The 26,303-nt window shown below is 46.9% G+C and overlaps 10 protein-coding genes across 10 annotated transcripts; 4 read left to right on the top strand and 6 right to left on the bottom strand.

Annotated features, from left to right (window-relative positions):
- Positions 1-499: 499 nt before the first annotated feature.
- Positions 500-1,041, bottom strand: N7495_001532 (resistance to Congo red protein; the record flags this gene model as incomplete). Its single annotated transcript, XM_057204202.1, has 3 exons — positions 500-800; positions 855-956; positions 1,013-1,041. 3 exons carry the CDS (start codon positions 1,039-1,041, stop codon positions 500-502), a joined length of 432 nt encoding a protein of 143 aa, XP_057068275.1.
- A 1,991-nt stretch (positions 1,042-3,032) lies between these two features.
- On the bottom strand, positions 3,033-3,890 carry N7495_001531 (ADP-ribosylation factor-like protein; the record flags this gene model as incomplete). Its single annotated transcript, XM_057204201.1, has 6 exons — positions 3,033-3,306; positions 3,372-3,443; positions 3,502-3,564; positions 3,634-3,653; positions 3,703-3,775; positions 3,841-3,890. 6 exons carry the CDS (start codon positions 3,888-3,890, stop codon positions 3,033-3,035), a joined length of 552 nt encoding a protein of 183 aa, XP_057068274.1.
- An 867-nt stretch (positions 3,891-4,757) lies between these two features.
- Positions 4,758-8,552, top strand: N7495_001530 (DNA-directed RNA polymerase I core subunit RPA135; the record flags this gene model as incomplete). Its single annotated transcript, XM_057204200.1, has 2 exons — positions 4,758-7,698; positions 7,750-8,552. The coding sequence occupies 2 exons, from the start codon at positions 4,758-4,760 to the stop codon at positions 8,550-8,552; spliced, it is 3,744 nt and encodes a 1,247-aa protein (XP_057068273.1).
- Positions 8,553-10,610: 2,058 nt separating this feature from the next.
- Positions 10,611-11,937, bottom strand: pre2 (proteasome core particle subunit beta 5; the record flags this gene model as incomplete). The annotated part of the gene is made up of 6 exons (XM_057204199.1): positions 10,611-10,946; positions 11,001-11,110; positions 11,173-11,221; positions 11,287-11,442; positions 11,518-11,625; positions 11,806-11,937. 6 exons carry the CDS (start codon positions 11,935-11,937, stop codon positions 10,611-10,613), a joined length of 891 nt encoding a protein of 296 aa, XP_057068272.1.
- Positions 11,938-12,947: 1,010 nt separating this feature from the next.
- Positions 12,948-14,338, bottom strand: N7495_001528 (Eisosome component PIL1/LSP1 family protein; the record flags this gene model as incomplete). Its single annotated transcript, XM_057204198.1, has 4 exons — positions 12,948-13,358; positions 13,416-13,920; positions 13,968-13,974; positions 14,335-14,338. 4 exons carry the CDS (start codon positions 14,336-14,338, stop codon positions 12,948-12,950), a joined length of 927 nt encoding a protein of 308 aa, XP_057068271.1.
- A 192-nt stretch (positions 14,339-14,530) lies between these two features.
- On the bottom strand, positions 14,531-16,540 carry N7495_001527 (uncharacterized protein; the record flags this gene model as incomplete). The annotated part of the gene is made up of 3 exons (XM_057204197.1): positions 14,531-16,081; positions 16,141-16,401; positions 16,505-16,540. The coding sequence occupies 3 exons, from the start codon at positions 16,538-16,540 to the stop codon at positions 14,531-14,533; spliced, it is 1,848 nt and encodes a 615-aa protein (XP_057068270.1).
- A 1,117-nt stretch (positions 16,541-17,657) lies between these two features.
- Positions 17,658-19,407, top strand: N7495_001526 (putative MFS transporter; the record flags this gene model as incomplete). The annotated part of the gene is made up of 5 exons (XM_057204196.1): positions 17,658-17,859; positions 17,920-18,118; positions 18,171-18,642; positions 18,705-19,032; positions 19,097-19,407. The coding sequence occupies 5 exons, from the start codon at positions 17,658-17,660 to the stop codon at positions 19,405-19,407; spliced, it is 1,512 nt and encodes a 503-aa protein (XP_057068269.1).
- Positions 19,408-19,625: 218 nt separating this feature from the next.
- On the bottom strand, positions 19,626-21,068 carry N7495_001525 (inositol phosphosphingolipid phospholipase; the record flags this gene model as incomplete). The annotated part of the gene is made up of 1 exon (XM_057204195.1): positions 19,626-21,068. The coding sequence occupies one exon, from the start codon at positions 21,066-21,068 to the stop codon at positions 19,626-19,628; it is 1,443 nt and encodes a 480-aa protein (XP_057068268.1).
- Positions 21,069-21,170: 102 nt separating this feature from the next.
- Positions 21,171-22,823, top strand: N7495_001524 (WD40 repeat domain-containing protein; the record flags this gene model as incomplete). The annotated part of the gene is made up of 4 exons (XM_057204194.1): positions 21,171-21,205; positions 21,245-21,729; positions 21,784-21,947; positions 22,011-22,823. The coding sequence occupies 4 exons, from the start codon at positions 21,171-21,173 to the stop codon at positions 22,821-22,823; spliced, it is 1,497 nt and encodes a 498-aa protein (XP_057068267.1).
- Positions 22,824-24,038: 1,215 nt separating this feature from the next.
- N7495_001523 (uncharacterized protein) lies at positions 24,039-24,612 on the top strand (the record flags this gene model as incomplete). The annotated part of the gene is made up of 2 exons (XM_057204193.1): positions 24,039-24,143; positions 24,172-24,612. 2 exons carry the CDS (start codon positions 24,039-24,041, stop codon positions 24,610-24,612), a joined length of 546 nt encoding a protein of 181 aa, XP_057068266.1.
- Between the last annotated feature and the right edge of the window lie 1,691 nt (positions 24,613-26,303).

The raw sequence follows: 26,303 nt of genomic DNA, 5'->3' as shown, positions 1-26,303 counted from the left end.
ACTCCACACTACGTAGTATAAGAAAGAAATGGGAAAATAGGGACTAATTTTCTATATTCGTGATGTCGCCTCTCTGATCATGAGATGTGAATTCAAATTAGAATGTTCGGATATTGTCATTAGGAAGTAAATGATGTACGAGAAGAAAACCTCCATCTCGTCCAAGTATTTAAGTACATCTCGGCAGGCCGAAATGTAGAAACTCGTAAAAACATGCTCGAATGCATAGCCCCATTTGGACATGATGTGGGTAATGATGCGAGAAGGAGAGAAATTAGAAATAAAAAAGGGTAGTTCCAGCGGATATTTTGCAAGAAATCATGAGACACGAAATAGGAAAGGAAACGGGCAGCTTTCACAGCCCAGTTCAGAACAAAACGCCGACCTGAAGTACTTAGTGAACCGAAAGGAGATCATTATGCTTGTAGATTCTCAGCTCCTTCCTGCATTGGTATCAAGAACGATGGTCAAGGATCAACGTAAAAAAAGGAACATTTTCTCATGACTTGTTCGGAGGAGGACCCTCAGGAGGAGCATAGCCTGCAGCATGTGTGTATGCGTGCTGTGGTTGCTGCAGCTCGATGCCGTTGGCGTCTCGCTGAACGGGCGCATTCTGGGCACCAAAGTAGCCATAGCTTTGCGGGCTGGCAGTGTATTGTGGTGGTGGTGCCTGATGGTAGTAGGCTTCATTCTGGTAGATAGGCTGGTTCGGTGGCGGTGGTCCTGGAGGAGGTGCCATCCAAGCAGTGCCATGATAAGGGCGGAGACCAGAGTAGCGACGGCGGCGAGCATTGATACAGCTGGTTTAAGGACTTAGCAACGAGTGTCTGCTATGAAGATGATATGGAACTCACGCAAACCCAAAGAAGAGCAAGAAAGCACAGCCAACGATGACAGCGAAAGCTATCCAGCGACCCCAACGATCCCAGCTGGAACAGTCATCAAATTCATCATTGCTGGAAAGTAAGGCCAGTCAGTACAGGTCTTTTGTGAAGAGGAGTGAAATAATTACCAGAAATCTCTTAATATTAGGACAGGCATGGTGAGGCTAGTTGAAATGAGCGAAGATTGGAAGAGCTGATGAAATAGATGAAATAGATGAGAGTGGCTGTGAGAGAAAGCAGTCAATTATGGGGCTGGGATGGGGCTTGGCACTAGGCTCCAGGTTTATGATGTATTACATTCTATTTCTATTTTTCGATATGAAACTATTATTTACGATTCAAGATCCAAGATTCAATATTCAATATTCAATATTCAGTGTTGATATTTGATATTTGATAATTGAGTTAAAATAATTTCAGTATATCATCGTAGGATATCCCTTGTTTCTTTATCGTAAGGTCTACTTCGTTTAGGTTGTCCCGTAGGGCCATAGGTTAAGGCGCAAGGCCGATTGAATCAGAAGTCTTTGGATAACTAGATCCGCCTTGAACCGTGAGATTTGGTTTAGTCAAATTCTGATATAATAACTAGTTAGTTAGCCTAACATCATATATTGTAAGCGAGTAACTACTCTATGGACTATTTATGGACAATGGATTACTTATACAGTTTAAAGGATCATGACGTCATGTCGAAGTAGTAATACACAACATCTGATCTGTACGTCCTCTGAACTTCACACCTCCCAAGACTCTGAATCCAACCTTGCAGACTGCTGTGCAAGCCTGCTGTCTGCCAAGTATGCACAATGTGACATATGACATATGCTTCTTGGTTTCCGACACTATTGGCGTTCGGATTTCCTTCAAGTCAGATTGCACCACATTTGACCACCGTTCTATTTCTGATCACAATGCCAGTGAATACTTATTGAAGACTTTGTCGTGAAGAGCATGTTACCTCTACAATAATAATGATTGTTAAAGGACAACTTCATCTGTGATTCTATCTAGGTATATCTCTGCTGCACCTTGTGATAAGCATCATATTTAGGGTCCGAGGTCAGCTTCTGTCCAAAACTATTATAAAGGGGGTTCACACGTACCCGGAGCCCAGTCAAAACAATCCAAAAGATCACCACAAAATCACAAAGAGGATCAAGAAATTCATTAAGAAATTCCAGCGAAGCTGCTGGTAGTTGGTGACCTCTATGTTGGGTTTGGAAAGTTTGTGGTGTATGCTAAAATTGGAAACTGGAAAGTCTTTACGAAATACCTGTATCCTTAGTTGTTGTAGGTTGTCGAGGCTAATACCTATTGGAATTACCAAATTTGTTGCAATATCCATTCATAACCAGGCCCTGTACATGGACATGTTTGAGACTCTACTTTTTATATAAGTACGACTCAATTGATCAGAATTCAAGATTATAGGACTTCAAATTGGCTTTTGAGACCGCTGACACTACCTAAGGAGGTATACAAGGTATTCAGGTCCTTGGAGACTTCAAAAAAGCACTTGGGCTTAGCCCAGCTTTGTTGAAAGCTCGATGATTATATGGATAGCGAAGTGGCCATGTAGATTGGAAGGACCAAAGCGACAAGAAGGAATATGAATGTAGAGGTGATGTAAGACTAGCTATGGCTGCCTCAGTCCCCATATTTTACCTTTTTTATTATAAAACCCTGGAACCAATGTTGTTCCTGGTGCATCGGTGGGAGACCAGTAGTTTCTAAGGTTTCCAAGGTGGTCGTTCTGCATGAACAACGCATCAGTCGGTCCGTGTGTTTGACTTTGGTTCTTATTTAGACTGGAAGCCCATGAGACACCTACCAAGACAGCTTTTATCTTTAAAAACCCTGGAACAATTTTGGAATATTGGAAACCTATTGCTGCCCAGGACCGAAATCGTCCATCAATTAACTCAACCCATACAAATGCGATCCTTTTTTTAAATAAAACCCAGGCCTCAATTCAAATGATAGACTCCGAAAGGAAACGAAACAGTCTCTGAGTCGATGAATCGTTGACATCGTTACATCCGAGGTTGGGAACCAAACCGCTAGTCTAGCGAACAAAAATACCAGAAACGCTCTCACGAGAAGGAAGAACAGGAAATGCGATAGGCAGTGGGTATCAATATCACTTTATCGACTGGCTCGTGCAATCAGCCAGTGAAGGACGGCGTCGAGGTTGGTCTCCTCTTTCGCGCTGATACCATAGCAGCTGACTTCGCGGTGTGTGATGGATTTGAGGTTCATCTGGTCGATCAGCTCATCTACCGACAGCTTGTCTGGTAGATCGGACTTGTTGCCGAGGACAAGAAGTGGGATGCCATTCAAGGTGGGCTTGGTCATCAGATCATGCAGTTCCTCGGTGGCCACCGGCAAAGCAGGTTTATCCGCAGCATCCACAATATACCTAAAACCATGATAAGTATAAGTGAAGACCCCCACATGCTGACTCGAGGATACCTAGGTACTCACACGATAGCGTTGACCCCTCGACAGTACCGTTCCCACATCGGGCGAAACCGAGGCTGGCCACCCAAGTCCCAGCTAGAGTATCAAGTTAGTCAATAGAGTCCCGGAAACTCTGATACTCCATAGTACACACCATTTCAAGGTCACATGGCCTTTCTGTACCCGTTTAGTGTTGAACCCGATGGTCGGAATGGAGCTGCACGGCAGTTAGTGAGCGTTCAAACTACGTCAACCGATCAGTGATCAGTGATCAGTGATCACTTACTCCACCGTGAACTCTCCACCCTACATGAGATCAGCATTGGGACACAACAACAGAGGAGGAGTTACACACCGCCAAGACGCGGAGGAGGGAGGATTTGCCCGCGTTCTGTAAGCCGATCATAGTCACATCCATCTCCGTCGCCCTACAGGGATTAGCATTTCGTCAGCGGGGGCGGCTCGGGGAGGAACGAGACCCGGTCCCACTCACCAGAAGATCCTCAAGAGCCAGTCATAGATGGCACGAAAGATGCTGGCCATGTTGGAACTTGAAGGGAGGAGGTGGCAGAGGTGAAAAGTGAAATGATGAAATCAGAAGTTAGACCTAAAGGAAATAATGAAAACAATCAAAAAAGAAATATGGAAATTGTGTAATCAGCCCTTCAGCCCTGGAGATGACAGAGGCCAACAGTGGGGGTCAGAGATGGAAGTCTATGAAATGATAAAAAAGGGAGAGAGATAATCCGATCAAGGAAAAAGAAAAGAAAAGAAACCGGGGCAGAGAAGAAAGGTCGCTACTTCCCGGGTCCAAAGTTAGAAGTAACTAGAGTGATAGTGATTGTGATTCTCTCAAGATCTACCACATAATGACGAGCGGGGCTTAGGCTCTATTTGCAGCCTGACGTAGTGTTGCTTGCATTGGCCCAGTACCGTGGCAGCGGTTATGAAGTTGGGGAATATTCGAGAAGTACTTTAAAGTACATAGTACAGTCATATTGGTCTTAGTTTAGTAGTCTGGGCTCGAGGATATCACTATGGATTGAAATGACATGTTTCATATAGAGACTTATTGTAACTCCGTAGTTACTCCGTAGTTACTCCGTATTTGAAGACTATATGGAAACTATACGCAGTCGGAGTGCAGCCTCAGGCACTAATTATTATCACCACGTGATGATAAGAGGCTCCACATCGAAAAATTTCCCCAAGCAGAATTATTCTCGCTCGATTTAAGCTACATTGAGCTTCAATTCTCTTGCTTTGCTATATACCGGCGAGGCTCAGGCAGAAGGGGCCGCTCTATCTACTGCTTTCTAGGGTTTCTCCGAAGTCATCCAGCAAATTCCCCTTGCTGTGACTGATATCGTCGCCTTTTTCGGCACCTTGAAACGCTCTTGACTTGTCACCATGGCTCCCGCCGCCACTGATACCAAGTGGTCTGTCCAATTGGACACCCCAAGACGAGAAAACCTCTTCAAGAACCCTCCCAAGGATCACACAGCCTTTCCATCTTTGGCCGAGTCAATTCGACCTCACATCGATTCCTTCAATGCTCTGTTCGACAACAGCAAGATCTTGGAGGCTGGTTTGAAAGACATTGGCACCAAGACCTTCCTCGATGGAGAACAAGAAACCAATGAGCAAAAGAGAATCCGCTTAGCGGAGGGGCGCCGTGCGCCGAGGCGCAACCGTCTCAATGTTCGCGTGAAGGAATTATGGCTCGACAGGGCCACTCTTCCACCCACCAACAAATTCAGCACCAAGAACCGCAATATCTACCCATCCGAGTGCCGTGAGAGACACTCAACCTACCGTGGCAAGCTCCGCGCCCGACTGGAATACCAAATCAACAATGGCGACTGGATGGAATCAGTGCGCGAGCTGGGCAACGTTCCAATCATGCTGCGCACTAACCGCTGTCACCTCGAGAAGGCCACTCCGGAAGAACTTGTCACGCGCAAGGAGGAGTCGGAGGAACTGGGTGGGTATTTTATTGTGAACGGTAACGAGAAGCTGATTCGAATGCTCATCGTCGGCAAGCGAAACTACCCCATGTCCATTGTTCGTGGTTCGTTTGTCAAGCGTGGACACACCTACACCAAGTTTGGTGTTCAGATCCGATCCGTTCGACCCGATCAAACCTCGCAAACCAACGTCCTCCACTACCTCTCTGATGGTAACGTCACTTTCCGTTTCTCCTGGCGCAAGAATGAATTCCTGATCCCCGCCGTGATGATCCTCAAGGCCCTTGTGGAGACCAACGACCGTGAGATCTTTGAGGGCATTGTGGGCAACGCTTCGTCAAAGGGAATGAACAACACCTTCGTCACGGATCGTGTCGAGCTTCTACTTAGAACCTACCAGGCCTACGGCAAGCACAGCAAATTTGACTGCAGATCGCACCTGGGCAAGTCTTTCCGTCCGGTTATGGGTGTTTCTGCAGACGTCTCCGACGAAGCAGTTGGTACTGAGTTCCTGCGCAAGGTTGTACTTCCTCATTTGGGCTGCCACAATGTCACTGAAACTCAGGACTACGACAAGTTTAAGATGATCATCTTCATGATCAGAAAGCTGTACGCTCTTGTCGCCGGTGACTGTGCTCCTGACAATCCTGACGCGGTGTCTAACCAAGAAGTTCTGCTCGGCGGTACCTTGTATGGAATGCTTCTTAAGGAACGTATAGATGAGTGGCTGCGATCTTTTGGACCAATCACCCGCGACTGGTGCATACGCAACGGCAACGCCAAGTTTACAGATGCTTCATTCGAGCGCGACTTCTTGTCCAAGGTCGTTAAGCGATCCAACGAGAACATTGGTAATGCCATGGAGTACTTCCTATCAACCGGTAACCTGGTCAGTCCTACTGGTCTTGATCAGCAACAGACTTCAGGTTACACTGTCATGGCTGAAAAGATCAACTTCTACCGATTCATCAGTCACTTCCGTATGATTCATCGTGGTAGTTTCTTCGCGCAGCTGAAAACTACCACTGTCCGAAAACTGCTTCCTGAGAGTTGGGGATTCTTGTGCCCCGTTCACACTCCTGATGGTTCGCCCTGTGGTCTGCTGAACCACTTGGCACACAAGTGCTTGATTGCTACGGATGACCTCGACGTCTCGCATTTGCCCCGTCTTCTTGTCCAGCTCGGTATTCGATCCGATTCTTCCGTCGCACTGGACGACAGTGTCGTGGTTCAGCTGGATGGAAGAATCATTGGTTACTGCTCGCCTAAACAGGCTCACCAGATTCACGATACTGTCCGTCACTGGAAGGTTTCGGGCAAGAACAATGTCCCCCTTGGATTGGAGATCGGTTACATTCCCAACTCCAACGGTGGACAGTACCCTGGTATCTACATGTTCTCGCAGGCGGCAAGAATGTACCGCCCTGTCAAGTATCTGGCTCTGGACAAGCTAGACTACGTGGGTCCCTTCGAGCAGCCATTCATGGAGATTGCCTGTTTGGAGTCCGACTTGGTTCCTGGCGTCTCTTCCCACATTGAGTTCACACCGACAAACATCCTCTCCATTGTGGCCAACATGACTCCCTTCTCCGACTACAACCAGTCTCCCCGTAACATGTACCAGTGCCAGATGAGCAAGCAGACCATGGGTACCCCCGGTACTTCGATTGCCTACCGTACAGATAACAAGTTGTACCGCCTTCAAACTGGTCAGACCCCAATTGTTCGACCACCGCTCTACAACGCCTATGGTCTGGACAACTTCCCTAACGGAATGAACGCCGTCGTGGCCATCATTTCGTACACAGGTTACGACATGGACGACGCCATGATTATCAATAAATCCTCTCACGAGCGCGGCTTCGGTCATGGTACCATCTACAAGACTAAAGTCCACAACCTTGCCGACAAGGATTCACGACGCGGCAGGTCCAAGCGCGACATCACCAAGCTATTTGGTTTTGCCCCCGGCGATGAGGTCAAGGCCGAGGTGCGGGCATTGATCGACGACGACGGCTTGCCGCACATCGGCATGCGCGTCAAGGAAGGCGACAAGATCGCCGCATGGCACGACGTACGCTACGATGCCGCATCGGATACATACATCAACATCGACGGTGTCACTCATTTCCTTAAGTACAAGGATTCCGAGACTGGCTACATTGAGAGCATCCGTCTCATGGGATCTGAGAGTGGTACTGAGCCCCTCCAGGCCATCAGTGTCAAATACCGTATCCCCCGTAAGCCCGTCATCGGTGATAAGTTCTCGTCTCGTCACGGACAGAAGGGTGTCTGCTCGCAGCTCTGGCCAGCCATCGACATGCCTTTCTCCGAGAGTGGTATGCAGCCTGACTTGATCATCAATCCTCACGCTTTCCCATCACGTAAGTCCCCCCTTTGAAAATTTCCTCTTACCCATGACTAATTTCCTTTAGGTATGACTATCGCCCAGATGATTGAATCCATGGCCGGCAAAGCCGGTTCCCTCCACGGCCACCCACAAGACTCAACGCCCTTCCAATTCTCTGAAGAGAACACAGCCACCGACTACTTCGGTCACCAGCTCAAGAAGGCCGGCTACAACTACTACGGAAACGAGCCCCTATACAGTGGTATCACCGGCCGTGAGTTCGCCGCAGACATCTACATGGGCGTCGTGTACTACCAGCGTCTACGTCACATGGTGAACGACAAGTTCCAAGTGCGAACAACCGGTCCAGTAAACGCCCTAACCGGCCAACCAGTCAAGGGTCGTGCTAAGGGTGGTGGTATCCGTGTTGGAGAGATGGAGCGTGACTCCCTCATCGCCCACGGAGCCGCATTCCTGCTCCAGGACCGTTTGATGAACTGCTCCGACTCCCAACACGCCTGGATCTGTCGTTCCTGCGGCTCCTTCCTCTCAACCCAGATTGCCGTCAACGGCTCTGGCGCATCTCGCCGTGCTGCCGTTAACCCAGGTGCTGCTGCTGCTGCCCTCAAGATCGCTCCTAACCAAAACGCCAACACCGTGTCGGCCGTTGGTGCCCTCGGTGGCGTGAATGGTATCGTCCGCTGCCGCCGTTGTGCCCGTGAGGCCTCGTTCAACGACTCTCGCGCCGAGGCCTGGGAGGATGGTGATGGCGTGCGCTACGTTGGCGGAGATGATGTTACCATCGTGGCTGTGCCTGGTGTGCTTCGTTTCTTGGATGTTGAGCTGGCGGCTATGGGTATCCGCATGAAGTTCTGGGTTGACAACTAAGTTTCGAACCCTACAACAAGCAACTGACTTTGCAAACCTCCAACCCTTTGGAAGAGCAACAGGTGGAACATCTTTCCGTCTTCCAAAACAGCTTCATATGCGGGAGGTGAATGGCCTAGTCTAGTCATCATCCGCGGCTCTTAGCAGGGCGATATTGTCCATCAACAAACTCTTCCGATTTTGGATGGTTCTAACAATTTCCGCTTTGGGCTTTGGGCTTTGGGCTTTGGGCATTGTGTTTGATCGGGCTTTTGAAAAAAATTTGGATTTTGTTTTCATGTCATTTGATGGAGCGTCTTGTTTTGTTCTTAAGACTTTGTACCTTTTCTTCTTCCTTCTAAGATTCCTTTCTCTGCTGTTAATATTTTGCAATTATATGAGCTGGTTTCAATATGACAGGTCTATCATTGATATCAGTCTGGCATTGTACAGGTGAAGATACTCTGGCTTTTCTATATATATGAAAGTCGAAGCGAACCGTCCGAGGGTTGTTCAAGGCGGCATACCTAGGTATTATTGACTCGTGACAAGTAATGACCCATACCGCTACTGTCTAATAAAGACAGTAAGCATAGGGGTCAACCGGGAGCAACAGGGTATATCGGAGGATCGGACGGGTATTGGATCCATACATATGCAAATAGGGCTGATGCCTTATGCTCATGGCGAAAACTTCTACATTTTCCCTCATATCGTTCTATTCTTGGACATAATGAAAACATCACCTACCGGGTTTTTCATGTAGGGCTAAGTTCAATGCGAATAACACGGTATTCTAAAGATACCTAGATTGTTTACTCGTGAACCTTCAACCCGTTACCAAAACCGGATCCTAAATTTGCCATAGCAATGACATGTTACGCATATTAGAAAGTGAATGAAGATTAGACATTGATATCTATAACAAAGATGTCGATGTCTATTTCCCTTTGGTCGAGAAATCATCTGTTCGAAAAGCTTTATGGGCTCCTCCAATAGTAGAGCTTCTTGGGAATTGACTTGATTACCTCTTCAGGTGTCATCAGATCTGAATTCGCTGCCAATTCAAATAGATATTGTCCTGGCTTTTTGGTGGAAATCTTCAACTATAAAAGTTGATGAAGCATTTGTCTGCCGGTAGCAGACTGAGAACGAAATCTGGGGAGAGGCATTTGACGTAGTAGAGACATTACATTCTGATGTATCCAGCAATGCGTACATTGCCACGCCGACTTCAAGAATCATCATAAATAAGAGAGATTAGACCTATGAAGTAGACTAAAAACTAGCACACGACCAGCTCTTAAAGAATTGGAAAGATGGAGACTAATTATGAGAGATCCATATGCCAGAAGCTCAAGAGAACAATGTAGATGTTGGGATGTCCATTAGACAACACAAATCCTAGCCAGCCGAGAGAGACTTCCGTAGAATACCTAGGTATTGATCTTGATATCCATCGAAGTTCTCCAATACCTAGAATCTTCCTGACGAGCAAGAATGAAAGCATCTTCAAGCAGTTCTGGAAGAGGTCGATCAACGATGTATCAATCAATACTCTATTAACCTGATGCAGCCTAACTAGTAGCGTATGGCTATGCAATCGGTCAACGGTGTAGTCATCCATTTAAAGTGGGAAGATTATGGGAATTGGGTTGTTTCAGTCTAGGACTCAGTGCAGGATACTGCCATGAACACTCGATGAGAGGACCAGTGGATGGTCTAAGAAATACCGGAAAGACTGAAAGCACATAGTGTAGAGCGAAGTTGGGAAGATTTCTAGGAAGATTAACAGTACCACTAGTTTATCCAGTGAGCCTGACACTAAGCGTCGTCGTAAAAGCAGCGCTACCTGAGATATGGAAGCATCCTGCATGTAGGTACCTAGATCCCAAATACAACAGGTACAGACTCTGGTAATGAGTATTGAAGTTTTGTAACTACTCCATACATCTAGACTTCCCGTGAAGTCAACTATAAAATAAATCTTGGCACTTTAGAATTTTTCAATAAAAACACGTTAAATCCTAGCATCAAGAAGAATCATACATTCACAGCCCAGAGGGAGTTTCAAACTCTCTACAAGGCCGAAGTAACATTCGAGAACTCGCCAGACTCAAGCTTCGTCTTCCAGAAGATAGGGTTCATGTCATCGAAGCCGTGGTGCACCCATCCCTCCTCCTTGACGTGGTAGCAGTTGATAAAGCCACCAGAGTAAGCGTCACGATGCATAGCAGCCAAAATGGCACGGCGGCCCAGAGCCAACGCTTCATCCACCTCCATCTCATAGCGGTAGTTTGAATCCAACACACCGTAGGCAAATGTCTGACCGGAGCCAACACAGAACAGGTTACCGGCTAGACGGGTGCCGTCAGAATCGATGTAGTACAGGGCTGGTCCTTCTTGAGGAGTAACCTGGGAAGAGCAAAGTTAGGTTGGGCGTTGATTAAGTTGGTCTGGATTACATACTCCTGCTAGCATGGTTCCCATGCTCAGACCGTAGCCCTTGTATGAGTAGGTCAAGTTGGCGAGAATCTTGGATGCGGCTGCGACGGTGATTCGGCGCTTGTGTCGGATTTCTAGACAAAAAGTAAGCACTTCAAGACTTTTGTGATTATAGCAAGAACGGGGCTTCACTCACCATGCAGAGTGCACTGCTGACTCAAATACCGCAACCAGTATTGACAATCCTATAAATCCGCAAAATCAGCAATCTGAATCTCAAGTCGCATAACTGACATCTGAGAAGACTTACAGCTGCGCCACCGGCCATAGTACCCAAAAGACCGGGTGTAGGGTCATTTGAAGGCTTGTCTTCGCCACGGCTCAATCGCGACACGGGAATAACTTTCTTCACTGTCTGACTTGCGATCCAATTTCCAGCAGTTGCTCGGGAGTCGGTGCACACGATCTAAGTCGAACAAACAAGCATTAGAGACATCGTCCTTCAAAGGAGAGTATTGTTATTTCTGAGATGATAACATACGATACCGCCCTGGAATCGGAAGGCCAAGGTTGTTGTTCCGTGAGCGAGTTTGATGGGGCAGTTGGGGTTGGAGTGGTCATCGGTCATAGCACGAAGGAAAGCAGAGTGCTAAATAAAAACCAAAATACATGTTAGCGTTACTTATCGCAATGATGATCATTTCATTTGGTTGGAAGCTCCGATCGCATAGCTGTGTTGCTAGCCATGAAGCTGACACCGCAAGAATCCCTTGAAAAAACGACCATATGTATCAAAACAAGGATATGGGAAACAATCGCGGATACTTACGTCGGAAACAGGAGGAAGGGCGAACTTCAGGGACAGTGGAGGGAGGCCACCGTTAAGTTCCTCTTGCTCTTGCTCTGAGTAGAACTCATTTTGGTGCTGTGGGCGTGAATACTGGGCAACGATCTTGTCCATGATGTGCTGATGTGAAGGGTATTATGAAAAGAAAGAGATATTGATAGGTTTTGTGGAGAGGGACAAGATGGAGCAGTGGAATTGATGGATTGCAGCTCCGTTCTGGAGCTTGGGTTTCCGCGTCACTCTGGCGCCTGCGGTCACGTGACTTGAATCGATCCGATAAATAGCGGGCTCTGACCCGTTATTATGCGAGCTTCTTCACTCTCCTTCACACAGTGACAATCATGATTCAAAAAATTGACTTGCTGAATACCACGACATATCTTCATGTCGACGAAATACGTCTCTGAAAAGACCTCACTGATTCGCATCTCAATCGAGAATGGCTCAGAATACTGACACTAAATCTACCACGCCTTGGACAGGATCTTCGCTGTGAAGATTTCCATGGCGAAGATCTTTGGAAATACTCGGAATGAAAATCTTGTCCAAGGGGTCTGGAGACCAGCATTGATAAGGATTCAACACCTATATACCTGCCCGGTCCTGAACAGTAAGTTATTCCAAACTTCTTCGCTCAATAGATTTTCCATCCCTGCCTATAATGATGAATAACTCGGGAAACTTTCCGACCACATGCTTACTACATGTGGTAATGAGGACAAAAAACGCAATAAAATCTGAAAAAGGCTTCATCAACTTGAATTTTGCATCAAAAATAGTTACATTTCAGAATGCTGACATTGAATCTATTAGGTACCACATCATGACGATATTTAGCCTTGCTCCATCAGTCTGCAACACTACCAAGCCTGGTATGTGAGTGTATGTGAGGTTCAATTTTTCGATCTCTGCTTCTTGGTTGTTGGAAAGAGGAAGAGAGTCGAGGAATAAATCTTTAAATCATGGTGATAAGGATTTTTGTACATTTTCAGTTGACTGCACACGGGCAACGACTATAGAGCTTCATAATTAGAACAATAATCGATACAAAGTGAAAGTAAAAGATCATTTAAAAATAGATACAAGAAGAAAAGTAGAAATAGACAGTTCTCTAAGATTAGAGATTAGGCAGGAGTCTCCAACTGCTTTGAGGATGACGCTGTACCGTCGTCCAAGGGCCGAGAAATAGCATCGACGCCAATGATACTAACACCAGTGCCAGCAGTCAGGCTATCTGTCTCGGGCTCCTCCTCGATGCTATTCATTTCACTGGCGGCAGTACCGGAGGGTCCTATTGTGGCAATAGGCGAGATACTGGGCTCCCACCCACGGAGGTCAGTCTCCGCCTCCTCGAGAATCTGTCGTGCATCAAGCTCGTGGTCGTATGCCTGGCGTGAATCACCTGGAACAACGGGACTATCATCAATAAAGCTGATAAGGCGACGAGCATGCCGAGCAAGAATGATTTGCTTCTCTGCGCGCTCGATCACAGCAGCAGTGTGTATGTCAAAGGCCTGCTTGAGCTTTGCCCGGGTCTACTCACAGGATATTAGTCGAAAGCCCTATAAAGGATAAAAAGGCGAAAAACATACCGTGTTCGATAGTTGCGCTTCTGCAACAAGATTCTGTGCCTCAGCACGAACAAGCTCATGCTCCAATGTAACCAGTCTTGTGCTGTTAGGATCCTTGTATTTGAGTTTTGAGATCTCATCGGTAACCTTCTGGCGTTGCTCACGCGATGGTTGAACGGAAGCTTCCATATTGCGAATATCCTTTAAGACACTGCGGTAATCCTCGAGGTTCTGGGCAAAGAGGTCCTCCTGGTCACCTATCTCAGCCAGCATGACACCGAGCTTGTCGGAGATGTCCGAGACAGCATCGTCACCTGTAGATTCGCCCCAGTCGGAGAGCTGGGCGGCAATGGATGCACGTTCGCGGCCGGCAGTCTCGTGGGCGCCAATTGCTGAGTTCTCGCTCTTAATCAGCCTGCTGAGCTTCCGACTCAACTCGGGTGCCTGAATGCCACGGAAGCTATTAATGAAGCGATGGCGACTTGCAGGGGGTTCCCTGCGGGATCGGAATGAGAGTGAGCGGTTCCTGTCTGGTGTCAGTTGGTTGACAGTAAAAGGTGAAAATATACATACATCGCGTCTTTAATGTTTAATTATGGCTGACGTGCGCACAAGGAACATGTACAGGATATGTATATCGTTGTATATGGGAAGAGGTGCACATAATGGACGGCTTGAGAGGGAGGCGCCTTCCTATAGATGACGATTAGGGTTGAGTCGCCGGGGTGACGTCATGACGGCGACGGAACTTCTTCAATACAACCAAATGTATAGTCAACTACGTGATGGAGATGGAGAGGTTGTGAAATATGACTGGAGGATATCAGGATTATCTCATATGAACGATATTAGACTTTACTCTGTTCCTTGGAAAGATCGTCGATTTCTCCACATTCGATGTGGATGTGCACCGATCTCTACAGCAGAGTCAACTACGTACACATTTGTACCTCCTATGTCGTATTAAAATGTGAGTAGAATAAAATTGATCATGAATAACAAATTATCTTTGAATGAAGACCTCCCGACCCGCAAATACCTTAGTGAGCAGACTCCGTCTGATAGTGAAGCTATAACGCAGTCAAGAACCATGGAAAATCAACGCCGTTCGTACTCCGTAGATAAATGAAGATTGCCTAAGACATGTCGTCCACATCGAGGTTGTGAGAGTCTCCATTGTCCGAAGCATGGAAAGCATCACCAAAAGCCGAGTTATCTAGATCAGGGAGATCGAGTCCATCATTCTGTTCGGTGTAGGCCGCAAGGGCATCACCAGCACTATCAATGTTGGTGAAGTCGAAGTTGGCGCCCTCTAGACTGGTGTCTGTAGCTCCTACGCCAGGGTGTTTATGTTCATTATCCACCATCACCCAGTCGTTATTCTCGCCAACATGGTGCATTTGATCATTCATGACCATGTCAACGTCACCGGTGATATTGGCTGCGTTTCCTCCAGGGCTGCCAAATTGGTTCAGAAGGTGAGAGTCATCCATCACCATGTCATTCACAAAGGCATCATCATCCTTGTGCTCTGGCTCGATCTTCTCCAAGAGACCTCCCTTCTCCACACATGAGACCTTCGGTGAGGGCATGATCTGTTTCTTCCAGGCAGCCTCGACATCGCGAACGACATCGTCGACCTTAAACTTGGCTTTCTCCTCCAGGTAATCCACCTGTGGGGTCTCGCCGTCCTCGGCAGGAATAGTCACTCGGCCCTCTAGTCTCCAAATCTCTACACCTGTCTCAGTCGGGTCAGCTGCGGCGTCTCGAAGCCGCAATTCTGCATCCTTGAAAAGAGAGCTTCGGTTGAAGCGCTCCATTCGGCGTGCGTGTTGTTTCTTCAATTGCTTGATCTCAGCGGTCACATCGTCTACTTTTTTGGTGACGCGGGCAGCGAACTCTTCAGCCTTCGCAGGCTCCAAGTGGGTGGCATCCGGAACATCATCTCCTTCCTTGCCTGTCGGAATGCCGACAGGGGCATCGAAGAATCCGCTGGTCAGCGACTCCAGTTCGCCCTTACGACCTAATCCCAAAGAGACTGGAATAATCTGTGAGATGGCATACGGTGACGAAAATAGCTCTTCTGCCCACTCGTGGTGCTGTACATATCGCATCTTGCTGACTTCACGAGGTGTCAGATGATCCATCATATCACCGCTCGACACATCCTCATCCTCCAATGCAAAATCAGCAGCTGCATTAATGGCTACTGAAGAACGGTGGCGCTGGGGTTTGTTGGCTGCAGCTGCGACTACCGCAGCCTGGGCCTGGGCAGCAGCATGTGGGTGTGCTTGGGGTGGATAGCTTCCAGTTCGGACCTGTCCGGCATTTGCATACGCAGCTTGGGGTTGAGGGAATCCCTGAGGGGTCATCTGCGGTGGGAAGTTGATGGTTGGCCAGTTGGCCCGGTCATGCAACATGAATTCCTTACGAGCCAATTGACCTTGGCTCTGGAGGAAGCGTCGCTGGCCCATGATGTTTTGCACCTGAGGTGTGACTGGAATGCGATTTGCGGGGACATGATCGTTTGGTGGAGCACGTGAGTAGTGAACAATCCAAAGGGCTGGATCTATCTGAGGGCCGTTCGGAAGCTTGGAGGAGACAATGCGATAGCGCTTGCGGCAGTGGGCGGCTACGCTCTCATTTGGAGGATGATAGCCACTGCGATGGAGGTACATCTCAACAGTCTATGATGTATAAGTAATTTAATCCAGTCGTGTGAATTGGCGGCTGGAGGTATACATACGTATCCTCGCGATTCAAAGGTAAAGGCTTGCTCTACATCAGCCCAGACGTAGCCGTCGCTAGCAAAGTTATTGCCTAGCTGGTTCATTGGCTGCCATGTAAGCATTACTGTACCGTCGGGGGGTCCATCCAAAAAGGTCCAATGGACGGGTTTTTGGGTACAAGTTCGGGGTGCGGTAGTCAAATATTCAACAGCTGTCTCGGTCGGCATCATATGCATATTAGGGAAGGCATGTCGCGAGACAAGGTGCATGTGAGGGATCTTTAGGGCAAATTCATTAGTTCAGCCTCGATAATTAATGGCCGATAGAGTGAAGGCGCAAAACAATATTTAAAATATTGGAAAAGAATTGAGTTGGACATACCAGCTGCCCAGGCAGACGAGTTGCTGGGTCATCCATGATGGCCGCGGCAAGAGTATTCAGTTAATGCGCAATGTAATTTCAAATTTCGATGGGGTTATCTGAATGGGTCGGGCTCAATGGGGGGCAGTTGATGAAGATGTAGGTGGTGGCGGTCGCGCAGTCTTGAGCTCCTGGTGAGAACGCGACGGCAGAATACTTCTAAGCTAATCCTAATATGGAGCTTAGTCATATGGGTGTGTCTGTATTTTATTCCGAAGATATACACCTGACACCTGAGGCAGCAACATCTACTATCCACGATTTCCTTCGAAAAGTGAATGGTAAGTTAATGATATCGTGGTAATACTATCATGCTTATCCAGAGTATTTTCTCTACTCAGTATTTGCTGGCCGTAGTTGTCTCTTGAAATAAGTTGAGTTTCCACTCTTACTTTCAGAGGTTTGATCCATCAACTAACTTGGTAACTACTTTCATCTTTGGAAGCTTGAAAGTGAATTGTTCATCTGTAGTATGAACTAAAAGATGCTGCATATCTTACTCGGTACAGAAGACCTGAGGACGTGAGCTTTCAAGGTCACAATATTACCTAATCGAGCCTTCACTCTAGCTTGAGACCCACATACGATCGATCCATTTGGACTTTACGATAAAACGTCACCTGGGCAATGCCTGTATTGTGCGTGCCTAGGTACTTCTAAGTACTTTAATAGTACATAATATTGCCCAGGTGATCAAAAGAGCACAACGAGCACCCAATTCCCCAAGTTCCAGCGACAACATACAACAGTTGACTGCAAGCTTTTAGGGCTCCACTCAAACAAGCATGCATTGACTGGACTCCGCACGAATCCACTTAACGATTGGTTTCTTAACTAGGGCGATCGCGGGTGGGATTTACACGCTTTCCCGGCTTTGGCGAATGTACTTTCGTGTCCCCTGGTTCAGGTAATAATTGTGCCAATTATTACGCTTGGCAGCATGGTACATCCCAGAAAATCAGCCACACTACAGTTTAGCTGGAGTCTTCTCTAATACGACATTGTCAATCACGTCCTACTTGAGTATAAATCCATGGGAGCTCCCTTTGTTCCCACCCTTGGACACTCCCGAGTCATTCTTCCCTGCACCTCTCTTATACCATATCACTCCAATATGGATTTATTTCGCAACGAACCTCCAGAAGATGAGATTCAGCGTGCCCCATCTGAAGATGTCGAAAAGCCAGAATCGCCTGCTCATCAGGAGGGTAACTCGATTGAGCCTTATATTATCACGCCAACTATAGACCCAGTTATAGAGCGCCGGGTCTTAAGGAAGTTAGACCTTAGAGTCCCAACTTTGACAGGATTCTTTTGTATGCGTTCTCAATCCCAAAGACAGAAATGAACTGCGTTTAATTCGGCCCCGAATACAGATCTTCTGGCTTTTCTTGACCGCTCTAATATTGGAAATGCCAAAATTGCAGGAATGAAAGAAGACCTTCATCTCGAGGGCAACAAATATCCGTGGTTACTGACAATATTCTACATTTCATATACAGTGTTCGAATTCCAAGCCCTCATGTGGAAGATCGTCAAGCCACACCAATGGGCAACCTTTATAATCTTCTCCTGGTACGCGCACATGGAGTAACCGGAAACGGAAGGTATACTGACAGATCCTTAGGGGTTTAATCTCTACTTGTCAAGCTGCAACAAAAAGTTGGCAGGGCATGATGGCACTCCGATTCCTGATGGGTGTTTTTGAATCCGGATTTGGCCCTGGCGTGCCCTATCTGATGTCCTTTTTCTATCGCCGCCATGAACTCGGTCTTCGATGCGGTCTCTTTTTGTCAGCTGCCCCACTGGCCAACACCTTTGCCGGCGCATTAGCGTATGGTATAACCTCAGGTCATGGTGCGATAGCTAACTGGCGAATTCTGTTCCTCGTTGAGGGCCTTCCAGTCTGCGTAGCCTCAATTTTGGCTTGGTTTTTTTTGCCAGATTCTCCAACAACGGCAAAATTCTTGACTGAAGAAGAAAAGGAAGTCGCTCGTGCTCGTGCACTACAGCAGTCTGGAGAACCAGATCGTGAAAGCAAGGTGCAATGGAAGGAACTGGCATATACCCTTCTAGATGCAAAGGCTTGGTTGACAGCTGTATGTTCTGAGTTCTCCAAGAACCAATTGTGCCGAATATCACTAATATTTCCGTTATCTAGTTCATGTATTTTAGCTGTAATGTGAGCTTCTCCTCACTGCCAGTTTTTCTCCCCACTATTCTCAAGGAAATGGGATTTACTGCGATCAACGCACAGGGCCTCACCGCACCTCCCTTCTTCGTCTCATTCATTGCGACGATCATATCCACCTGGGTGGCAGATCGGATCCAGCAGCGTGGAATAATGATAGCATTCTTATCAATGATCGGAGGTGTGGGTTATATCCTGTGCGCCACATGCACCACCGTGGGCGTGCGGTATTTCGGAGTATTCCTAGCCGCCTGTGGAGTTTTTCCAGCCATCGCCAACATTCTCCCATGGGTTCTGAGTGAGTCACTCTTCATTTTTTTTAAACGGAATAATCTTCTTTCTGACATGTAATTTGTGTTAAGACAATCAGGGCTCAGATACCCGTCGTGGTGGGGGTATCATCTTGCTCAATGTCATCGGTCAGTGCGGTCCCTTCTTAGGCACGAATGTCTTTCCAGACTCTGCAGCGCCCCGATTTATCAAGGGTATGTCAATCTGTGCGGCGTTTATGTTTTTCACAACGCTGTTGGCATTGTCTCTTCGTTTCTTGCTTGTGTGGGAGAATAGGCAACTTGATAAGAAGCATGGTCAAGTAGTGCAAGACAATATGACAAAAGGTGAGATGCCTATTGGAGAGGAAAATTACGGACCTAATTTCCGCTATGTGTTATAATTTGAACCGTCTACCATGGGCCATTCAACTTTTGTATTCCAAGGCGATATGTGTTGTGATAATGAAGTTATTGCAATCTACATTCACAGGGTTTCGTAGGCGCTCTAACTTCCGGCTATCGAATTTATCTTCTTAACATTATTTATTAGGTAGTAGCTCTGTCCATTATTATAGTACAATTTTCGGCAAAGCTCAGCGGACTTCACTGCCAAGATCGATCACCTGGATTCAATCTTATCTGGGGTGCGAGTGCCATTGGAGCCTGGACCAAGAATCAGGCTTTTCGCCGTGCTCACTTCCCATTCAAACTCCTTTAGAGCACGCAGTTCACTCGACATAAACAGTCCACCGATCAGGCCATCAATTATTCCAGCCCCGAAATTGAGTGTACTGACCAGTATCAATATGAAACCGATATACGTGCGGCTGCCAACCCACCACACACCGATCAGGCAGCCAATTGAGACGACAATGGACAACAAAAAGTGAGCGAGACGCCAGAAACGTTGTGAGCGTTCACGAATAACATAAGAATGAATCATATCAATGATCTGGTCGTATGTTTCTGGGGAAAGGGCAGAGGCAGTTTTCGGGGGTGGAGAGAAATCTGTCTGGTTTGAGGGTATAGAGGCCGAGATACTGTCATGTCGGGTAACGACAGCCTCGACAGAAAAGTGGTCGCTCAGGGAGCATCCGAGAGTAGGGTGGCGCTCGGTCATGCCAACATTTGCAGACTCGACGAACCAACGGGGTGTAGGGAAAGAGGGCGAGTAGCCACTATCACCAACAAAGATGTAATCAAGACGTTTAGCGCGAGGATCTTCAGCGTCCTTGTCAACCTGGATGTCTTCGCCTCTGTCGGCTCGTTTGCGAAGAGCTTCGGACCAGCGCCAAGTATTGAAGGCACCATCGCAGGTGGCTCCGTTCTCAACGAGATTAAACTCGGCCGATGGAATAGGTCTTCCCCTAGCCTGTTCAACCGCATCAATTGCAGCACCTACAGACGAGTCCGGGTGCAGCTCGAGCCAGACGTCACGAACGGGGCTTCGACCGGTGATCAGTCTGTGGGCGAAGGAGGATGGTATCATGTTGAAATCACCCGTGGCAATCACTAGATGACCCCGTTCAGCGGCACCGCGCATGAGTTTGGCTATCTCCCAAGCCTGCGCGGTGCGGTGGCATAGATACGAGTCGTTCGGCTCCCGCTCATAAGGAGCGTGAAGGTGAGTACAAAATACCTCAGCCACATCGGCTGGGCCAGGACCAAATCGGACTTTGGCACAGGCCACACCTTTGCCAACGTACCAGTCACCACGGAAGAAAGCTGTCGGCCGCCCGTTTAACGGGTAGGGGTACATGGTGCTTTCTTCAATCGGCCATCGTGACAGAATCGCTAACCCAGCACCAAAGATACCCCCAAAATAGAACTTTCCATATGGAAGTATATCCTTTGTCTGCTCACGAATACTCTCGTAGTCTTGTTGTGTCCACAACTCCTGAAGGCCAACTATTTCTGGTGGCGGATTGGCCACGGCGATCCGTCGACCTATCTCGGACAGTCGTTCATGGCGGTAGGTTGCGATGTACTTCAAACCCCAGCAATTAAGCGACAGGATCCGAATGCGGCTCGGGGGATCACTAGGAATAATTGAGGAGACCATTGGGTTGGGCAGTAAGTGACTTTAGGGGGATCAAGCTATGATGTAAATTGAAGGTGGGTCACCGCCTTCTGACGCGCTGATTTGACAGTTTTGCGCGCAAATATGAGCTCAGCGCGTTTGGGCACTGTCATCAACGGGTAATTCCTCATGGATTATGCGTCACCTAATGCCCGTAGTCGAGGCTCGCCTCCTCAGTCACCTCCTGAATCGTCGTCGGATGAATTGGCTGTTTCAGACCATGAGATCAAACAGCGACAGACGAGCTGGAGCGTTCAGAAGAATTTCACCCCGCAGCGTCCAAATCACGAGCGTCGCTACGTCGGGTCAGAGAGTCCAGATGAGTTAGCTGTGGATGCTGATGAGTATTGGCGTAACTCTCTCATTCGTGGCAGTCCCTCGTCTAGTAATCGCCCGGTCGATGACGCCTCTCCAAACGGATCCGACGATTTCTCTGAAAACCGACGGCGGGATAATGATAACAATGATAATGCGATTCTCGATAACATGTCAGATCGTTCCCCCACCCCAATTCCTCCATTCACGCCTCCTCCTACCAAGCCCGAACAACTGAGTTATAGAGAAAAATTCGTGCTTCAGGGCCACTTGCTTGGCGTATCTGCTGTACAATTCTCACCGGATTGTTCAATGATTGCTAGTGCTGGTAGGTTATTCTGTCGTGTTGTTTAAGAACGCTGACTTATATTCCTCTGTCTAGGCGCCGACGCAGTAGTCAAAGTTTGGGATACCTTGACCGGTAGACTCATTTACACCTTCGAGGGCCATCTAGCTGGTATATCCACAGTCGCATGGAGCCCAGATGGACAGTGGATTGCCTCTGGTTCTGACGATAAAACTATTCGGTTTTGGAACGTGATCACCGTGAGTTCTACTCAAATACCCAGATTTCCATGACTCGATATTGATTTGGTTCTTTTACCATAGGGCCGAGCTCACACAAAACCCTTCGTTGGCCACCATAACTACGTGTACCAAATCGCATTCGCACCAAAGGGCAACATTCTAGTCAGTGGCTCGTACGATGAAGCTGTATTCATGTGGGATGTGCGCCGAGCACGCGTTATGCGCTCTCTCCCAGCTCACTCTGATCCTGTTGCCGGGATCGATGTTGTGCATGACGGGACTCTGATTGTTTCCTGTGCACTTGACGGCCTCATCCGCGTTTGGGACACTCATAGCGGTCAGTGTCTCCGGACCCTGGTCCACGAGGATGTTCCGCCTGCTACTTGTGTCAAATTCTCTCCTAATGGCAAATACATCCTTGCCTGGACGCTGGATGGCTGTGTTCGTATGTGGAACTATGTCGAGAGCCGAGTGGTGAAAACCTTCCAGGGTCATTTAAATACAAAGTACAGTCTATCCGGCTGCTTCGGTCTCTATGGGCCACCAGATGTGAAGTTTACCCCACCACTATGCTTCGTTGTCAGCGGTAGCGAAGACGGTTCCATCATCTGTTGGGATCTTGTCAGCAAGAACATTCTACAGCGGATCGAGGGCCACACGGATGCCGTCCTTTCTGTCCACTCTGGCAAAGTGGATGGAAAGCGCATGCTCGTCAGCTGTGGATTGGACAACACAGTACGTCTATGGGAGGAAGATCTCGAGCCTATCTTGAAAGGGTCGAATGCTGCCTCTGTAGATGCCAGGTCCGAAAGCGGAAATCCTGAGGCTGACGACGAAAATGCGATGATCGACGCTCCCCCGGAGACTCCTGTAGAGGACGTGATTATGACATGACTGTGTCTCTATAAGGCGCATATCTTACGATTCCTTCTGCATTGGCGATTCGGCTTTTGTTTTTGTTGGGAAAATACCCGGTGTCTGGAGTCATGAATGGAACCAACATAGATCTCGTTGGAATAGAGGATCATTCACATCATTGCCTTGCGCTGAATGGCAGCATCATTTTATCATAATAACATCAATACATTTTTAAAGCAAATGATTCTTTTTCTGGCTTGTTGTAGTCCTTGCGGAATACTTATCTGGAGAAGCTTCTTCGAAAAAATTGTTTTACTATCGTTAATTCTACTCTATCGTATCTAGAAACATCGATTCAAGGCATTCATATAGTACAAGGGATGAGAGGAGCGTGATTGATAAGGATTTTAGAAAAAGATATCAACTTTTATGGGAATAGCTTCACAAAAGTTGGGTGATGATCGAAAGACAAGAAGGTGATAAAATGGCATGTTATCGAATCGCCACCGAACAAACTTCAGAATGATTAGAAGATTGAAAATCAAGGGGAAGGAGTGACATTTATTAAATATGGCAAAAATTCAAGACTCAAACCGCTGACCTCGCTATTCCCGTTTCTTATTTGTCAATTGAACCATATGGTCTTCGGAATATTATAGATAGTACCGTTAATCCTTAGTTACCCTGATTTATCTACTCATTAAGCTACTGATCTATGCCCCACTTTGTATTTTCAGCCGCATTTTATATAGAAAGGTTTATTAGTTAACTAATCAGGTTCTAGTTCGATTTGTAAGGGATATTGCGGCCAATCAGATCAAATATCGATTTTGGGTGTACGATTTTCATTTTATATAGGGGAGAGCGCCACTATTTGATAATGTACGGTGCTGAGAAATTGCCTATCTATTCTAAGACTTCTAGAGTTTTCAGTGGCAGCAACCACCTATAATTGCGAGTGAGCTGAACATACCAAGAACCCTTCTCTTACGCTTATAATAATAGATCTACTCGCCGCCTTTATATGAGTCAAGTAACTAAAATTTCTTTACCCATTCACATCCACAACATCTCGCGTTTAATTCTAGTTTCTACATACTGCAAAATTCTCAACTCTTGAGACAAGATCCTGATTCCTGGAGATAATTTTTGAGATAAGTTCCTATTGCCCCTACAACAACCTTAGGTGAGTACTAGTTAACTATGTTAGTCTTTGTTGGTGATAGCGATCACTATGTCTAAACAAGAAACATGATATCTATGAATGTAAACCGAGTTAATATAACCTTCGGATCTGCTTTACCGGATGGACATGCTGTTCAATTCTGGAGTACCGTGGAGCACCTGAAGGCCACGGTCTCTGAAATCCACACTTCTCTTACAGGGGTGGCCCACATTTGTGATAGAAGTAGGGTATTCGGAGGGCCTGAGTCAATTCCGAGCAGATGGCCAAAAATGGTTCCATGACTCGCTGGGCGAAGTTCGGTTAGTGTTGCTGATTCTCATCAAGCCAACCCTCCGTCGCCTAAAGTTCGAGCTTTGGCAGCTCGCTCCGGTAAATGCCCCCCGCCCTCTCACGCGCCAGTATATCAGCGCATTGAAGGCGACGAACCAGCGCCCTCCGATGGGGCAGCAGCTCGCTAATCAGCAACCATTCTGTATGCAGAATGTCGAAGTCGACACCGCACAGAACGGTAGAAACCGTGTTCAAGGTCCCTTGCGTCTGGATTGTCAAGCACTTCTCGATGATCCGAACCCTCCCACTCCTAACTACTTTCTTGGAAATATGTTCTTCGATTTCGTCACCCGAGATTTTTGGACTTGATCCCTGGTTTTCTTTTTTTCATTCTTCGATGATTTGCTCGCCTTTTACTTTTTTCCAATAGCTCTACCGACATATTGCTTCACATGTTTTCAAACAATTCATCTATCAATAGACAATCTATATAGCGTTATACAGGCGCATAAATAGAATCTAGCCCTCAGAGAAATTATTAATATCACCTATTATACGTGTACTGGATTACTGTGTAATCTACTTTCTAATTTTCGAGGATTAAAGTATTTTCTAAGCATTAGCGGACATTGTATTGCCGATATTAGCATTATGCTCTTATTAGCGAGGCAACTTATCATTCGCCCTCCCTTTTGCAATCGGAGTCAATGGTATAAAGCTCTTCAATAATTATGTGTATTACACCAGCACCACACAGCAAGCGGTTGTCCGGGTCTCTGTCAACCAAGACGCCTCTCCCGCAGGCAGTTTCGAAATAATTGCGGGCGGATTTAACCTAGATGACTTCTCCATATCCCAAACGGGCATTTTATACCTAGTAACCCATGCGCAGAATTCTGTGGTCAGAGTTACCCCTGAAGGGCGGACCTCTCAGTTTGCAGGTGGTCAAGCATCTACACTCATCCCTGGGCCAACTGCAAGTTATTTAGATGATGAGGAGTGCGTACTGTACGTCACAACAACTGGTGGCCAGGGCTTACCTGTACTTTGTTCATATTCTGAGCCAGCCAAAGTCGTTGCGATCAAGTTGTGATGAAAACGAACTCAATATGGAGTGGGACAGCAACCTCATTGGCACGGTTGACATCATGTCCAAGGATCGCTATTACAAGGGCGGGTTATCATCCTTTATGACCTAGCTGTAACAGGGGTTCACTACGCAATAGATAGTTTTCCAATTAACTTTTAAAGTTGGAATCACATTATGATACAACCGGGTAGAGCTATAGATATGCTGGGGCATAGCCATCGGTATGACCACTTCCTGTATCTCGTTAGTGTTCAATCTCAATCAAAGTTACTTGGTTACCAGCTGCCATTCCACAATACTAGAACTATAGTTAGGTAGTAATAAAGATTACTTTGACTGTCATCTTCTCTTTTAGCCGCTTCTTAGCCATCTTTTGACTACTTAGTAGCCAGTTAGTAACAAACTTATATCCAGTTGATAGCCGGTTGATAGCCTGTTTTATCTAGTTATTTACCCAAGGATCACCCTCCACAGCAGTGTTCCCCTATAAGGATTGTATCCATTGGGGGAAGGTCATCATCGCCATCATCATTTAGCCCCAGACGCTCTATATCAATATAATCTTCGATACGTAAATCGGTGGCTTCTAAATTGATCTCATAGTAAGCCACGGGAATATGAAAAGGAAACGTGAATTATTTTTTGTACGGGTAATCCTAAATGGATTTGATCCCTGACCCTACGCTAACTGTATTGAGAAGGAGGGTTAACGTAGGGGTTTTCTAGTCACTGCTCATGTCTACTTCTAGGTCATCATAGGATCGAAAACCAATGCGCAATACGAGTCAATACTCAATAGCCGTCGTCCTTATTTCAACTTCAGTCTCATGAAACTTCCGTTCATATTGGTGTCCAATTAGAAGGACCGGATCACTTTGAATAAGAGTTAGTTTTGACAAGCCTAACACTATTATTATACGCCTCGTTGGTCCACAGTGATCAATTCTATAAAAGATAAGTTGTGGGAGCC

The sequence above is a fragment of the Penicillium taxi genome (assembly GCF_028828555.1).
Source record: "Penicillium taxi strain IBT 34144 chromosome Unknown utg000001l_segment0_segment0, whole genome shotgun sequence".
Lineage (NCBI taxonomy): Eukaryota > Fungi > Ascomycota > Eurotiomycetes > Eurotiales > Aspergillaceae > Penicillium > Penicillium taxi.
Note: the sequence above shows the minus strand (reverse complement) of the source record. Positions and strands in the feature narration are given on the sequence as shown.